Below are 16039 nucleotides of genomic sequence, written 5' to 3'. Positions count from 1 at the left end.
CGACATGAATTTTAATTGAGAGGTGTTCTAAATAAAACAATGAAAAACTCTTAATGTAATGATTTTTAATTACATGTGAAAAAATTGAGTTTTGGAATTATAAAATTATGAGTTTTGATGAAAATATTTGAAGAAATAGGACAAAATTGTCTTATGGAATAGATAATGCGCCTGGACGTGTGGTTTTAATATTATAGTGCAATTTCGGTCCAATACGAACGTGGAAGCTACCACATCAACAATATTGAAGTCTCAATTGTGTGATTGCTGATCACAATTTAAAACCATGATGTCAACATTATTGCCATGGCTACATTTATGTATTTTACTATATAAAATGTAAGCAATTTTGATTCTCTCGGTTTTGTTTTGTTTTTTGCATTGAATTTTGAAAAAGGGTGTTGATCAATATTTGAGAGTTTATCATGTACATTGTCCTACATATTGAATATAACTTTTCTTGAATCTTATATTGTTTTGCATGATTCAAATGGCCATTAAGTTTTTTAACCTTCATGATTATGCATAATTAGGCTTGGATTTTATTTCATTACATTCATATCCATTTTGACTTAAATATATGCAATCCTGATCTGTTATTGGTTTATGAGGTGCAACGTTATTTACTTCAAAACACTCCTATTGTGTTAGAGGGAAGGCCGAATTGTCCGTTGAATTTCAAGAGTAATTTTACAAATATTCATATAACTATTGACTCTTAATATTCATACATGAAAAAGATTGCAGGACGCTTTTGCTGATGAAGAGGTTGAGTTACCTCCAATGTTTTAAATAAGGTTGTGGTCTCTGTTGAATAAACTTTAATGTTATAGTTAATGGGTTTTATTAATAAGTTAATGGAGAGATTTGGAAGGTCAAGAGACAGTGGCCAAAAATTAATAGTATTTACTAGTTATTATGTTTCCTAGAATTACAAAAGTTTCTGAGTCTGTATAAAGACCAAAAATGTATTCAAATGAAAATACAGAAGTTTACAAATCAGTCGTTCTTTCTGTCAAATTGGCATCAGAGCTAATGGCAAACATGATGAATCAAATGCCGTTGCCACGGCTAACGAAGTTAAATTACGAAAACTGGAGTATCCAAATGAAAGCTCTTCTCGGATCTCTAGACGCGTGGGAGGTGACCAAAGATGGGTTTGAAGAACCAACAGATACTGAGGGATATACGACAGCTCAAAACAAGGCGTTGAAAGAGACGCGATCGAAGGATAAAACGACACTATACATGCTGTTTAGGGTTGTTGATGAATCAGGCTTCGAAAAGATTGTCGGTTCGACTACGTTGAAAGAAGCTAGAGAAAGTGTTCAAAGGAGCAGATCGAGTAAAGCAAGTTCGACTCCAAACTCTTCGTGGAGAATTGGAGAGGATGCAGATGAAAGGGTCAGAAAATGTATTTGACTACATCACGCGTGTACAAAAGGTGGTGAACCAACTCACCAGAAATGGCGAAACAGTAACTGATGCACGAGTTGTCGAAAAGATTTTGAGATATTTAACAGATAAATTTGAGAATATTGTGTATGCAATAGAAGAGTCGAAGGACCTTTCGACACTCGTAGTCGAAGAGCTCGCTGGTTCCCTCGAAGCACACGAACAACGTAAGATGAAAAAGAAGGAAGAAGGAGTAGAGGACGCAAATCAAAGACGAAAAGGTACTCTTTTCTCAAAATTTTCGAGCAAGAGGACGTGGTCGTGGAGGACGTGACAGTGGTCGAAGTGGTAGAGGCAGCAACTTCGAGAGAGGACAGTCGATCTAGCAAAATTGGCGTGGCAGAGGACGTGGTCAAAGAGGTGGTAGGTCGAACCATTCCAACTTTGAATGCTACAAGTGTGGGAAGTATGGTCATTATGCGAAGGATTGTAACTCATTCAAATGCTATAACTGTGATAAAGTGGGACATCTTGCAAAAGATTGTCGAATCGAAAAGAAGGTAGAAGAAACAACCAATCTAACTTTGGAAGCTGAAGCAAATGAAGGTTTTCTCTTGATGGCTCAAAATGAGATCAACACAAATGACAATGTTTGGTATCTTGACTCAGGAGCAAGTAACCATATGTGTGGTCACAAACACTTGTTTAAAGAAATGAGAAAGATTGAAAATAGAAATGTGTCTTTCGGAGATGCATCGAAAGTGAAGGTCGAAGGCAAAAGAACGATTTGTTACCTGCAGAAGGAGGGGTTGATTGGATCAATTCAAGATGTTTATTATGTACCAAATCTTAAGACCAACATCTTGAGTTTGGGACAACTTACAGAAAAAGGTTATTCGATACTTATGAAAGAACGGATACTGTATTTGAAGGACAAGCTAGGACATCTGATTGCTCGTGTCGAAATGGAGAGAAATCGAATGTACAAACTGAATCTGATAAACGTTCGAGAAAAATGTTTACAAGTAAATGTCGAAGACAAAACGTCACTATGGCATCTACGCTTTGGTCATCTACATCATGCTTGTTTAAGAAGGTTGGCGAAAAAGAACATGGTGCATGGACTACCAGATATGGATTATGAAGGAAAGTTCTGTGAAGAATTTGTGCTTAGCAAACAAACAAGAACTTCATTTCAAAAGAAGGCAGAATATCAAGCTAAGTATATCCTTGATTTGATTCACACCGACATATGTGGGCCAATCACGCCAGAATCTTTCAGTAGCAAAAGGTACTTTATTTCCTTTATCGACGATTACTCACGGAAGACATGGGTTTATTTCTTGAAAGAAAAGTCTGAAGCATTCGAGGTGTTCAAAAGGTTCAAAGTAATGGTGGAGAAGGAAACCGGAAGACACATTAAAGCAGTTCGATCTGATAGAGGTGGTGAGTATACTTCGACAACTTTTATGAAGTATTGTGAAGAGCAGGGTATAAGGAGATTTCTAACTGCAGCATACTCACCTCAACAAAATGGGGTGGATGAAAGGAAGAATCGAACAGTCCTTGACATGGTTCGTTCAATGCTTAAAAGCAAGAACATGCCAAAGGAATTTTGGGTAGAAGCTGTAAAATGTTCCATTTATGTTCAGAATCGATGTCCACATTCGAAGTTAGAAGATAAAACACCACAAGAAGCGTGGAGCGGACAGAAGCCAACAGTTTCTCATCTCAAAGTATTTGGAAGTGTGGCTTATGCACACGTACCAGATCAACGAAGAACGAAACTTGAAGACAAAAGTCAGAAATACATACTCATAGGGTATGATGAGAAAACAAAAGGGTACAAGCTATTTGGTCCCATAAGAAAGAAGGTGATAATGAGTAGAGACGTTCGAATAAACGAAGCAAGTAAGTGGGACTGGAACAGTTCGACAGAAGCTGTTGTCGAAGTTGAAGAATCATTTGTCGCTGTACCATCAAATATTTCGACAAAACTTGGAGATTCTGACAATGAAGATGAACCTACACAACCCAGAATGCGAAGTTTGCAAGATCTGTATGATTCGACAAGTGAAGTGCACCTTGTATGTCTCTTGGCAGATGCTGAAAACATCAATTTTGAAGAAGCAGTACGAGAAAAAAAGTGGAAAAGTGCCATGGACGAAGAGATGGGGGCGATTATCCACAACAACACTTGGGAACTAGTTGAATTGCCAAAAGGTAGTCAACCCATTGGTGTAAAGTGGGTATTCAAGAAAAAGATGAACGCTCAAGGAGAAATAGAACGATACAAAGCGAGACTTGTTGCGAAGGGATACAAATAGAAAGCAGGAGTTGATTATGACGAAGTATTTGCACCTGTTGCAAGAATGGAGACAATTCGATTACTCATATCTCAAGCTGCTCAATTCAAATGGCCAATATTTCAAATGGATGTCAAAACAGCTTTTCTGAATGGCGTACTAGAAGAGGAAGTCTATGTCGAACAACCACTCGGGTACATGAAAGCTGGAGAAGAGAAGAAGGTACTGAAATTGAAGAAAGCGCTATATGGGCTGAAGCAAGCACCGCGGGCATGGAACACACGTATCGACACATATTTCAAGGAGAACGGGTTCGAGCAATGTCCGTACGAACATGCCCTCTATGTGAAGAAAAATGGAAGGGATGTATTACTTGTTGCTCTCTATGTTGATGATCTTATTTTTCTGGGCAGCAATTATCAGATGATAGAAGAATTCAAAAGCACAATGACACGTGAATTCGAGATGACAGATTTAGGCCTGATGAGATTCTTTCTTGGTCTGGAAGTTCGACAAGAAGAAACAGGAATCTTCATCTCACAAGAAAAATATGCAAAAGAAATCTTGAAAAGATATAAGATGGAAAGCTGTAATCCGGCTTCGACGCCAATGGAACCAGGAACAAAGTTGTCGAAATTTGATGGAGGAGAACGTGTCGAAGCAGGAAAATATCGAAGTTTGGTAGGAAGTCTTCGCTACCTCACATGTACAAGACCAGATATCTCATTAAGTGTAGGCATTGTAAGTCGATTCATGGAGGAGCCAGTTTACACACATTGGAAAGCATTGAAGCGAATTCTGAGGTACATCCAAGGAACAGTGTCACTTGGGATGTTCTACTCGAATTCAGACAAATACAAGTTGGTTGGTTACTCTGACAATGATTGGTGCGGAGACATAGACGATCGAAAAAGCACTTATGGATATGTGTTTTTCATGGGAAATACTGCATTTACTTGGCTTTCTAAAAAGCAGCCTATAGTAACACTTTCGACATGTGAAGCAGAATATGTAGAAGCATCCTGGTGCGTTTGTCATGCAATATGGCTTAGAAGATTGATGAGTAAAATGGAGCTAGAACAGAAAGGTGCAACAATAATACAAGTTGACAACAGGTCAGCAATTGAGTTAGCAAAGAATCCAGTAAACCATGAAAGGAGCAAACACATTGACGTTCGCTTCCACTTCATTCGAGAACACGTGAAGGAGGGAAATGTCGAATTGAAGCATGTAGCAAGTAAGGACCAAGCAGCAGACATTTTCACAAAACCACTATCAAAAGAAATCTTCGACAGAGGCAAGAAATTGATAGGCATGATGAATAGAAGAAACATTTAAGTTTACAGAGAAGTTTTGTTGCATAAACTTTAATGTTATAGTTAATGGGTTTTATTAATAAGTTAATGGAGAGATTTGGAAGGTCAAGAGACAGTGCCCAAAAATTAATAGTATTTACTAGTTATTATGTTTCCTAGAATAACAAAAGTTTCCGAGTCTGTATAAAGACCAAAAATGTATTCAAATGAAAATACAGAAGTTTACAAATCAGTCGTTCTTTCTATCAGTCTCGTTGTAAGTGTTTAAAGGCTTTTGCGATTTCGATTGATACAAACGTTATAAAGGTGACTGTGATCACCATGGTATGAATCAATCACAATTTGTTCTTTATCATAAAAATGGTGAATAATTGTATTTGTGTTGGCACCGTCTGATAGCGTTTTAGCACGACCGTTTTTTTTACAGTAACATGATTTTTTTAAACCTTCTCATCTTGTCACATTGGATTTTGATATCATCATATTTCAGTTTCTTTTATCATATATTTTTCATTTGACTTACTGGTTACTTTCTTTGAATTAATAGAGTCCCATACTCTAAAGCATGGTTTTAAATTGCGGTTGTTGTCACGGATGCGGTTGCGGTTGCGTGTGTTGCGATTGCGGCCATTGCGATGCGTATTGCAGCCATTGCGACGTGAATGTTTATCGAAAGATATGTGAAATACACCATTGAAAAAATCTTGATGTTAATCTTTTACATTACAAATGAAATGAGATGTAAATTGAGGTTTTGGATTCTCAAACTTTGAGTTACGATGAAAATATGTGAAGAAACATTGATTAAGTTGTTTGATGCGAATTCTAATGTGGTTGGACGTGTGATTTTAAATCACACCGCAATTGCGACCTGACGCGGATGCGGAGACTACAACATCAACAATATTACGGCCGCAATTGCGGTTGCGGACCGCAATTTAAAAACATGCTCTTAAGTGTGTAACTTTGCCCAGAAATTTACCACGTGCATAGGATTTTGTTTATGGGACTTACCATTTCTCTTATGCTGAGATTGTAGCTTTCATGCATTTTTTATTTTTGTTTCCATATGTCATGAAATATCCTTGATTTTCACCTAATTAGTACCAACTCTCTTTAAAGCTCCTAATTAAGATTAGTTGATAAAATCATAAGTTCTATAACTAAAACATATATGATTTGTTGTTTATACATTATATTTTAAGTATTGGATCATATAAGAAATGACTGTATTCATATATGTTCCCTGTTGTGAACAGGTTTTTGTTGAAATTTTTTTCACGAAACAAATAGAGCAAGAGGTTGAGGTTCGAGGTCCTCCCATTTCAAAAGTATTTGATCAGAAAGGAAATCCAACAAAGGTTTAATTTATGCTTTCATCTTCTTGTCTCATAAACAATTCATGTTTCGTCATCTTCCTTCCTTTTCTTCAACATCCAGACCCCAATGGATCTACGACGTGTTCATTAATTTAAGACAAAAAGACACTCGTACGAATTTTTCTCATCTCTATGTTGCACTCTCATATGCTAGAATCAACATTTTTCTTAAGAATGGGAATCTTCAAAAGGGAAACGAACTAGGACTAGAATTATGGCTAGCAATTGATGGATCTCATATATTCATTGTTGTTTTTTCAGAAAACTATGTACACATTTCAGATAGATAAGGATCAACTTATTATGCTTGTATTTCACAGTGGTATTACCCCTTTCGTTTATACATTCTTGTTTTTATAGTTGTATCATTACAAGATTTATTAAAAATTAATGAGCATTCAAAATATCAAAGTTAATTTCCTGTCATACATTGTTCTTTATTGAAGAAAAAGGGAACAAGTTGTATTGCCACCCTCTAATTGAACCTGCAGAAAATATATTGACTTGATGACTTGTTGTTTTCTATAAAATGACATTGTTGTTGGAGCTTTCAACTTTATTTCAAATAATTGTAATAGTTTGTGTTACTCATCAAATTTCATGTTAATATGCTGATATACGAAGAGTGCCATTTTATTTTTATGTATCATCTTGTTGCCCTTTTTCTTATTTTTTATAAGTTATACAAACTGGTTTTCAATCTTACAGGGTTTTTATGTATCAATCTGACAGGGTATAAAGGTTTATGATCTTAATACTAATCATTTTTTCCTACTGGAGGAGGCTTTGGAGTCTAGTGTTTGTAGAGATTTCTTGAAGAAAGTGTTTGGCCATATTATTTTAGTTTTAAAAAAATAGATTTTGTTTTTTATTTTTGAAAATGGATTTTACAAAAATATTTTTCAAAATATTACAAATTTTTTTAATTTTTTTTTATGAATTAAAAGACTAATTTTGATATACTATAACATAAACCTATATTATTGAAAATCAAAGTATAATCAAAATCACATATTTTTCAAAAAGTTCTATTTAAAAAATGATTTTTATGAAAAGCTATTTAAAATAGTTTTAAAATTAAGTGATTCTTAAAAATTTTGATATAAAAAAAAAATTCGATAAAATGATGAAATATCTAAAATAATATTTTAAGAATAATTATTCAAACCAAATTTTCATTTGAAACTTTTATGAAAAATTTCTGTGTAACCTCTTTTTACATCAAAATATGTTATATTATAAAAGTTATTTTTAAAAAACAAATCAAAACAAATGGACCCTTTATCGCATAGCTACGATAGGTTTATAACTGATTTTGGAGATCATTCATTTGATACAAATAACATTTCAAATCAGCCTATATATGAGACCAATAACTTCGTTGAAGAACTTTTGAAGATGTAAAAGAGCCGATTTTATTGCCTTTTGATTTTGTTACTTAGAAGTTGTTCTATTTAATCTTTATATTTGTGACTAAAGATTAATATTTTATTAATAAAAATTGAGTTCATTTCTTATAGAATATATTGTTGATATTTAATTTTAGAAGTATAATAGTTTTATATATTTTTAAAGTAAAATTAATCACTCAGAAATATCTCAAAATAAATATGAAGAATGCATAATAACGCCTTTTAGAAAAAGTGTTATTAAAAATAGGGTCTACAATAGCATTTTTTAAAAAGGGTTACTAAAGACAATCATTAAATCAAATGTCAAAAACATGCTATGTTAGCGCTTGCCAAAAAATGCTATTAAAAGAGGAATTTCATAGTGGTTTTAAAGCGCTATTATAGGTGACGAATCTATAATAGTCTGGAGTTTGATAGCATTTTTAAGAGCTACTCAAGTATGGAAAAATATCTATTGAACATATGATTTGGTGTAGCGAATTCTCCTGGTTCATCTAACTATCATTTCTTTCACCTTTAACTTTGTCAACAAAGTAAATAATACGTCGTAAAATAAACTAGAGATGAAGGAAGTGTTAGTAGGAGAATTAGAAGCAATGAAACAAATTCTAATTGTTAAAGACACTACTACAAAAAAATATATATCATGACGGTTGAAAAAAGGATACAACCACGTCCGACCAACCATTGTTAAGTACATTATGATTTTATGTATGATGTTTTCTACAGCATAGGACCATTGTTATAAACTATGCATTGCGTTATATATCACAACGGTCAAAGTATACAACCGTTGTAATATAAATTGAATAGTAATGGATTCGAAACCTAGTGAATGTATGGTTTGTAATATTTTGTACTTTGTCTATAACAACGGTTGGTATAAATAAACGTGATTAAATACTTTGTTTTTTTTAATTTATTTTATATTTTCATATATTACACACCTGTATTTATTTTACCTGTATATTACACATATGTATTATATATATATTTTGGTACCCTGATAAAATTCTCTAAGTGTGCAGGGCTCTAACCATTATTGCATCTGAAGAAACAAAGTCTAAGAGTTAAGCTAGTCCAGAACAGTTGAACTAAAAGCTAAAAGCGTCGCTCTGATGACTTAAGGCTTTGACCTTCTTAATCTGAAAGATCTCTCATCTTAAGTCTCTAAGGCTCACTGCATTTGAGGAACGTAAAGTCAAAGATTAATCAAGAGCTTCTAATGAAAACATCAGGCAACTATCTGGAGAATATAAGATCTGAGTGTAGTATCTAAACTCTGTGCACTCTGACTCTCACCTATCAGATCAGATCAAGACTTAACAGCGAAGTATTCCAAAATGGTATAAATCTATATATGGAGAAAATTAAGTATGGAAAGGACAACAAACTTAATGACAATTAAGTCCCATCATTGGCAAAGATATCAACATCAATGCCTCATCCAATGGTATCATATTCAAGCACTATAAAAAGGTCTAACCATCATCATACCAAGACACGAACTTATTCAACAAGAATTCTGCTCATCAAAATTCAAATACCCACTAATTCTTGCCTCACTTTTTCACACGAGTTTTTGCTCATTAGTATGAGATTCAATTGTTCTTACTGTGTTCATCTTGCTTACCTAGAAGCATTAAACACCTTCTTGTATTTATATAATATTTGTTGTAATATTTCCTCAAGTGACTTGTGAAGTCTGTAGACTTGAGAGGGCTAAGAGATCTTTGTACTCTTAGACGTTGTTGTAATCTTTCAAGATTAGTAGATTAAGTCCTTTTTGAAGGCGAAATCACCTTGGTACGGTGGACTGGAGTAGCTTTGAATTTCAAGCGAACCAGGATAACTTTTGTGTTGTTTGTCTTTAAATTTTGTGTGTAGAAACTCCAAAAGTTTTTATTATTTGTGAAAACAATTCAAACCCCCCTTTCTTGTATTTCTCTACCTTCAATAGTTGTGTAGGACTTTCTCAAATATTTTAGATATGAAATGCGATCCTCCATCACTTATTACCAACTTAGGCACTCCAAATTTGGGGAAAATGTTATTTTTAAACATTTTGATAACTACGCGTGCATCGTTTGCTGGAGAGATAATGACCTTTATCCATTTGGATACATAATCAACAACAACGAGTATGTTCTTATTTCCCATTGAAGATGGGAACGGTCCCATAAATTTGTACCCCACATATCAAAAATTTCAACCTCTAATATGTTATTTAAAGGAATTTAGTCACGACCATATAATGGACATCACACCATATGGCGGGCCAATAAAGCCCATCTTGAAGAATCTTAGTGTATGTCTTTGACGTGCTTGTGTGATCTCCATAGGGAAAGGAATGATGATGGTGTATAATGCTTTGGATTTCCTCCTCAGAAACACAACGATAGAAAAAGCCATCGGCTCCTCTATTGAAAATGAGGGGTTCGTCCCAATGAAAAATGTTTTTGGCCATGGAGGAATCTCTTCTTCTGCTGGTAGGTCATATCAAGAGGTAGAACTTTAGCTGCAAGGTAGTTTACGTCGTCCACATACCAGGGTACAGTCTTGTGCACCAAGGCAGCTTCTTTTGGTATCTCGTTCTCAACTTTTGAGTATTGTACTTTAAGATGTTCAGGGTAGTGATCATAACTCATTCCTTCAATGTAGACCGACGCGACCATTGTGTCATAAGTAAAATCGTCATTAATGGGTACATGGTATGGTTTTAGATCCTTTAGCCTTGAGAGTTGATCAACTACCACATTTTCGGTTCCCTTTTTATCTCGGATTTTCAAATGGAATTCCTGTAACAATAGGATCCACCGAAGTAATCTTGGTTTTGCATCCTTTTTTCTTAATAAATATTTTATAGCAATGTGGTATGTGTAAATGATTATTTTGCCACCTACTAAGTAAGAACGGAATTTATCGATTGCGAACACTACGACTAAAAGTTATTTCTCAGTAGTTGCATAATTTATTTGAGCGGCGTCTAAAGTTCTGCTTACATAGTATATGACATGTATTTTCTTATATTAATGTTGTCCTAAGACAACACCTACGTCATAGTCACTGGCATCACACATAATTCCTCCTTTTTTTTGGGTTTTTTCGACTTGAACTCATTTTGTTCCCCATTAATAGTGATTATGGGCCATGTTTTTGATAAGTTGGTAGGCTTCATCGAATGGTTTGTTCATTAAGGCTCCTCCAACAACAACATATATGGTCATTCTGGTATTGCACAATAGACCATTATAGAAAGTATGAATGATAAGCCATTGTTCTAATCTGTGATGAGGACATAGTCTTATCATATCTTTATATCTTTCTCATGCATCAAAAAGTGATTCTCCTTCATTTTGTTTAAACGTAGATATATGATTTCTCAGTACTTTTGTTTTGCTTGGTGGGAAATATCTGGCTAAGAATATACTCTTGAGTTCATTCCAAGTGGTGATTGAGTTTACAGGTAGAGACTGTAGTCATGCTCTGGCTCTATCTCTAGGGGAAAATGGAAATAAATGTAGTTTAATAGCTTATGGATTAGTCATAGTACTCTTTAATGTGTCTGCATATTGTATAAACATTAATAAATGAAGATTTAAGTCCTCAATGGGATATCAAGAGAACTGATTTTGTTGCACAATTTGCACTAGAGACGATTTTAATTTGAAAGTGTTCACCTGGATTGCAGGTGGAACAACGCTTGAATGTGGTTCGTCCTGAGACGGAACTGCAAAGTCCTTGAACAGACGATTGTCGGTTTCAGCTATAGGCTCAAATATGACTCTAAGTTCACATATTCAGTGTTTCAGGTGAATGAAACACTCAACTTCAAGGATCGGTTGTTCTAACTCTTCTGTGTTAGAGCGAGTATTGGGCATACAACCGTTAAAATAAAATAAAATAAAATGCTTTAATTTATTCAGCGCAACAAGTGAGTTACAATGTTGCCAAAAACTTAATGTCATATATGTTTTCCTTCTCTTAAATGCTTTCCGCAAGTGCACGGAATATATCGGAGTATAAAAGGTTGTCGAACCCATAGGAAATTATAATCAACTTTACCGCTCTCTACTGTTGCTATGTAAATTTAAGACTAATCGAATTTTGGATGAGAAGGAGAATTAAAACGAAAAACAAAGTAAATTTGTTTATAAAAGTAATTAATAGAAGCGAGACAAGAATATGGCATGCGTCAATCAATATTACCCATAGCTAAGTCAGACTAATTAGATTAAATTGAGACAATACTTTTTTTAATAGGAAGAAACATAATTTAAACAAACCGTTTGCTTTCGCTAAACCGGAACCGAGTTTTGTTCTAAATTCTACATTGACCTGTCGCAGTTCAACCTGTTAAAGTATAAAACTTATATTTTTAAAAATTAAGAAATTCTAATTTATTAAAAAAAGTCGTTTTAGTTTAAAACCAAATTTAAAGGTGATACCGATTGTCGCTCGCGTAGTACCAGAGTTCAAACTTACAAATGCCTATTGTCGCAACACATCTATTACTATAAATTATATTTTTGAAAATGATTATTTTGCAATTTAAAATAACCTCTTTTGTCGCTCTTGATTTACTTTAAAATCTGATTTTTATTATTTCATCTAAGATACGAGCTTTTCTCTTTCGAAACGGAACCAATATCTCTAACTTTAACGCTTTTGCAGTAAATAATTCTAATTTAAAACAATATAAAAAACAACCCCAAAACGAATCCTAATTTAATCAATAATTTTCAACTTAGATGCGAGTACCGTCAAAATGACAATCCTCACATTCCGGACTCTAAACGGTTTAACCAGACATATTTTTGCATAATATTCATGTTATAATTAGTATATATATGAAAACTAAAGATTTAAACATAATGTTGAAAATATTACAAACTAATACAATAAATATATATATATATATATATATATATATATATATATATATATATATATATATATATATATATATATATATATATATATATATATATATATATTTGATGATACTATGTGAAATTTAAAATGAAAACAATAGTAATTAAAATTAATAGAACAAATAGAAACAACAATTATTATATTGAGTGTCAAAATAATAAAGTACAGAAAACTTAAAAGAAAAATACACACTGAAAATAATGCCCAACGAAAATTGAAAATCAGAAAATTTGGAAGAAACTTTTTGGAATTAAAACAATGGCGAGCTTAAACATTGAATGATCCAAGTACAAGCAGGAAACTCTACTTTATACTAGAAAACTTGAATGGTAAAAATCTTAAAAGTAAACCTATATATAATGTTTCAAATGTTGAATGGTTCGTGATTTCGTCTACCGATCAAATGATAAAAATATGTAGAAGTGGGAGAAGACCAAGTCACTCTGTTACGAAATTTCTAGGCACTAAATTAATGGCGAACACCATGATTTTTAATATGGGGAACATCACAAGCTAAAAATGTCTTCCTTTCACTTGCTTCATGCTGAGGTCTCATTTTCTCCATTTTTGGCCAATTTTATTTCCTTTTCTCTTGTGCCAACAACTATTTAAAAAATATTTGCAACACAAACAAAATATCAGTATAACACTATATACAAATATAAAATGGAGATAAAAAACATAAAAATATATGTATATCAAATCAAAAATGTGATGCGTTTTATGATTATCAAATACACACATATGTATTGTTTCCGAAGGCAAGAATGTGAAAATCGGTTTATCAAATACGTCATTTGGGAAAAGCATCATATTTAACCGCATGATGTATCACGCCATGCAGAAAAAGAATGTGTGCTGTTTTAGACTCCTTGATAGGGTATACATATAATAAATCATTATACATACTGGTACACATCGCATGATTATATAAAGACAAAATATATATCTATGCATAATATTCTCTAATAAGTAGGGGCATATCACAAATTTCTATATGCTTGATATGCAACGCTGAAAGAGTATAAATAACTCTTGCTGAGTTAATAGGAAGTAAATTACATTATTTACTCCACAGAATTAAAGGAAGCAATTTTCTCGTTTTGCGTAATTTTAGGAGATAATGGTTTAAAACTCATACGTACATGTCAGTTAGCGACAAGGAAAATTGATCAACACAAATGAGTTGGCCGCTTAAAATTTACGTTCGGTTGCTTATTGATGGAAGATATTATATGATTGGTAGTGTGGTCGTTATTGTATTGATAAAAAAATACATGGATACATTGTTTCTTTGTTACGTATCTCCTAAAATATAATGTTACAAATGTAAGTACTTATTTCCTTAGTGATATGTTGATTTTACTAAAACAATCATAAAGTTGATTGACTATATTGCAGACTTATACACAGATGTGGTGAAGCGTAAATATGCTCAAAATATAGCTGAGACATTACAAGAAAGAAGATAAAAGGCTAATAAGTCGCCACCCAAAGAGACAGAATGTAATGAACCGCCAAATCCTAAAAGACAGGATTCACCAAGCAAGATCGCAAACAAAACTAAGATGGATGGACATACACAAATTTATGCATTAAATAATTATTGCTGGATAAGGAGAGGTATAGTCTCTGCTGTTTGTAATTTATTTAAGAGTTCTTTAAATCTATTTTGAATAATGGGGACACACTCCTTTCTCTATGCAGGGTTTTCAATTGGGCGCCGCTTTTTAATCATGTCTTAGTTTTGCTGGATCACATGTTAAATAAGGAGTTCTAAAAACCTCGATGTAAATGTTAGACTTAAATATGGACTTCCACCGAAAGACCTTAACACTACTCAAGGTAATACAAATGTGATGGACTTCCACGAGAAGATTCTTGTCGTCTCTGAAGGCAATATGAATATGTTAGACTTCTACGGGAAGATCCTTGCCGCCTCTCGGAATAATACAAATATATTGGACTTCCACTGGAAGATCCTTGTTGCCTCTCAAGGCAAGACAAATATGCTGGACTTTGACGTGAACATCTTTGTCGCCTCTCATGGTAATACGAATATGATGGACTTCCATCGGAAGATTCTTTTCGTCTCTAAAGAAAATACGAATATGTTGGACTTTCATGGAAAGATATTTGTTGCCTCTCAAGGAAATATGAATACCTTGGATTTTCATGGAAAGATTGTAACACCCGAATCCCGAAAAACTCTTAATTAAAATAAAAACATACAATTATTATATTTAAACAGCAAATGTGTCACACATCTCCCTCAAATAATCATACTTCTCAAAAGATTACAGTCAGACAAAAGAGAGCCAGTCAAGAGGTGGAACCTCTTCCTCCATGGTTCTATGCAGACTAAGTCTTTCCTTGACCACTTCCTTGGTCATGAAAGCGGGAAACAACTGCCCACTAACTTTACAATCCAGACCCAAGAGAGCCCCTATAAACACCAATTCACAAAGGGAGGGAAGGGGGATGATTACATCCAAAAAGCATATCGCTTATAGACTCTAAGTCATACACATTATGCACTACTCAAAGAGCACCACACTCATTACCATCGTAACATACACGACTAACCTAACTGCCCTCCTGCAACCTAATTACGCCGACCACTAAGAGGGCATTTCACCTCACATGAGCTAGTCACTTAAATAGTCTCAAAAACCAACGCACAGGGCTTCTCGACTCCATGAGCAAGCCCTCGCTACCAAAATGTGTTATATACCTACAAAGGCCTCAGGGTCTCCCAACCCTTGCAAGTGGAACCCGCGCACCTGCACTTTTTGACCAATATAAAGTTCTTTTAGATTAGGTCTTATGAAATCAACTTGTATTGATCTATTGAGACATATTATTGGTATTTGTATTATTGACCAAACTTGATATTTTAGTATTTTATTTAGTTAATCTCGTGTTTAAAGCTTTTTATGCATTGTTGAACTCATGAACCAAACATAATTTTGCATGGATTACTGAACCTAGCTCTATGAACTTGAACCAGATTAATTGTTCAACTTTGTAATTGATTTAGGATTGAATAATTATAAGTTGTGACATAAGGTTTAATGCACAAATTTAGTTTGCTTTAACTCCAAACTGACCTAAGGTATTAGGGATTTGTAGTGTAAAATATTGAGTTATACACCAAGGAATTAGGTATAATGGTTTTGTTATATCTTTGTAATTTCTGAGAACTCAATATAAGACACATAAGCACCTTCATCAACATTGATATACAAGGGATTCAAAATGAAATATGATGCTCTTTTTATCTAATTACTTCTAGT

The 16039-nt window shown here is 33.8% G+C and overlaps 2 protein-coding genes and 1 non-coding gene across 3 annotated transcripts; all 3 read left to right on the top strand.

Moving 5' to 3' along the window:
- Positions 1-966: 966 nt before the first annotated feature.
- On the top strand, positions 967-2539 carry LOC127122513 (uncharacterized). Its single transcript, XM_051052834.1, has 4 exons — positions 967-1414; positions 1524-1676; positions 1918-2286; positions 2328-2539. Exons 1-4 carry the CDS (start codon positions 967-969, stop codon positions 2537-2539), a joined length of 1182 nt encoding a protein of 393 aa, XP_050908791.1.
- Positions 2540-4280: 1741 nt separating this feature from the next.
- Positions 4281-5039, top strand: LOC127122512 (secreted RxLR effector protein 161-like). The gene has a single exon (XM_051052833.1). It carries the CDS (start codon positions 4281-4283, stop codon positions 5037-5039), a length of 759 nt encoding a protein of 252 aa, XP_050908790.1.
- A 6051-nt stretch (positions 5040-11090) lies between these two features.
- LOC127124814 (small nucleolar RNA R71) lies at positions 11091-11197 on the top strand. Its single transcript, XR_007804287.1, has one exon. It is a non-coding gene; the product is annotated as a small nucleolar RNA R71 (small nucleolar RNA).
- Positions 11198-16039: the final 4842 nt, after the last annotated feature.

The sequence above is a fragment of the Lathyrus oleraceus genome, chromosome 2, assembly GCF_024323335.1.
Source record: "Lathyrus oleraceus cultivar Zhongwan6 chromosome 2, CAAS_Psat_ZW6_1.0, whole genome shotgun sequence".
NCBI lineage: Eukaryota > Viridiplantae > Streptophyta > Magnoliopsida > Fabales > Fabaceae > Lathyrus > Lathyrus oleraceus.
This window is presented reverse-complemented; position numbering and strand designations above follow the sequence as displayed.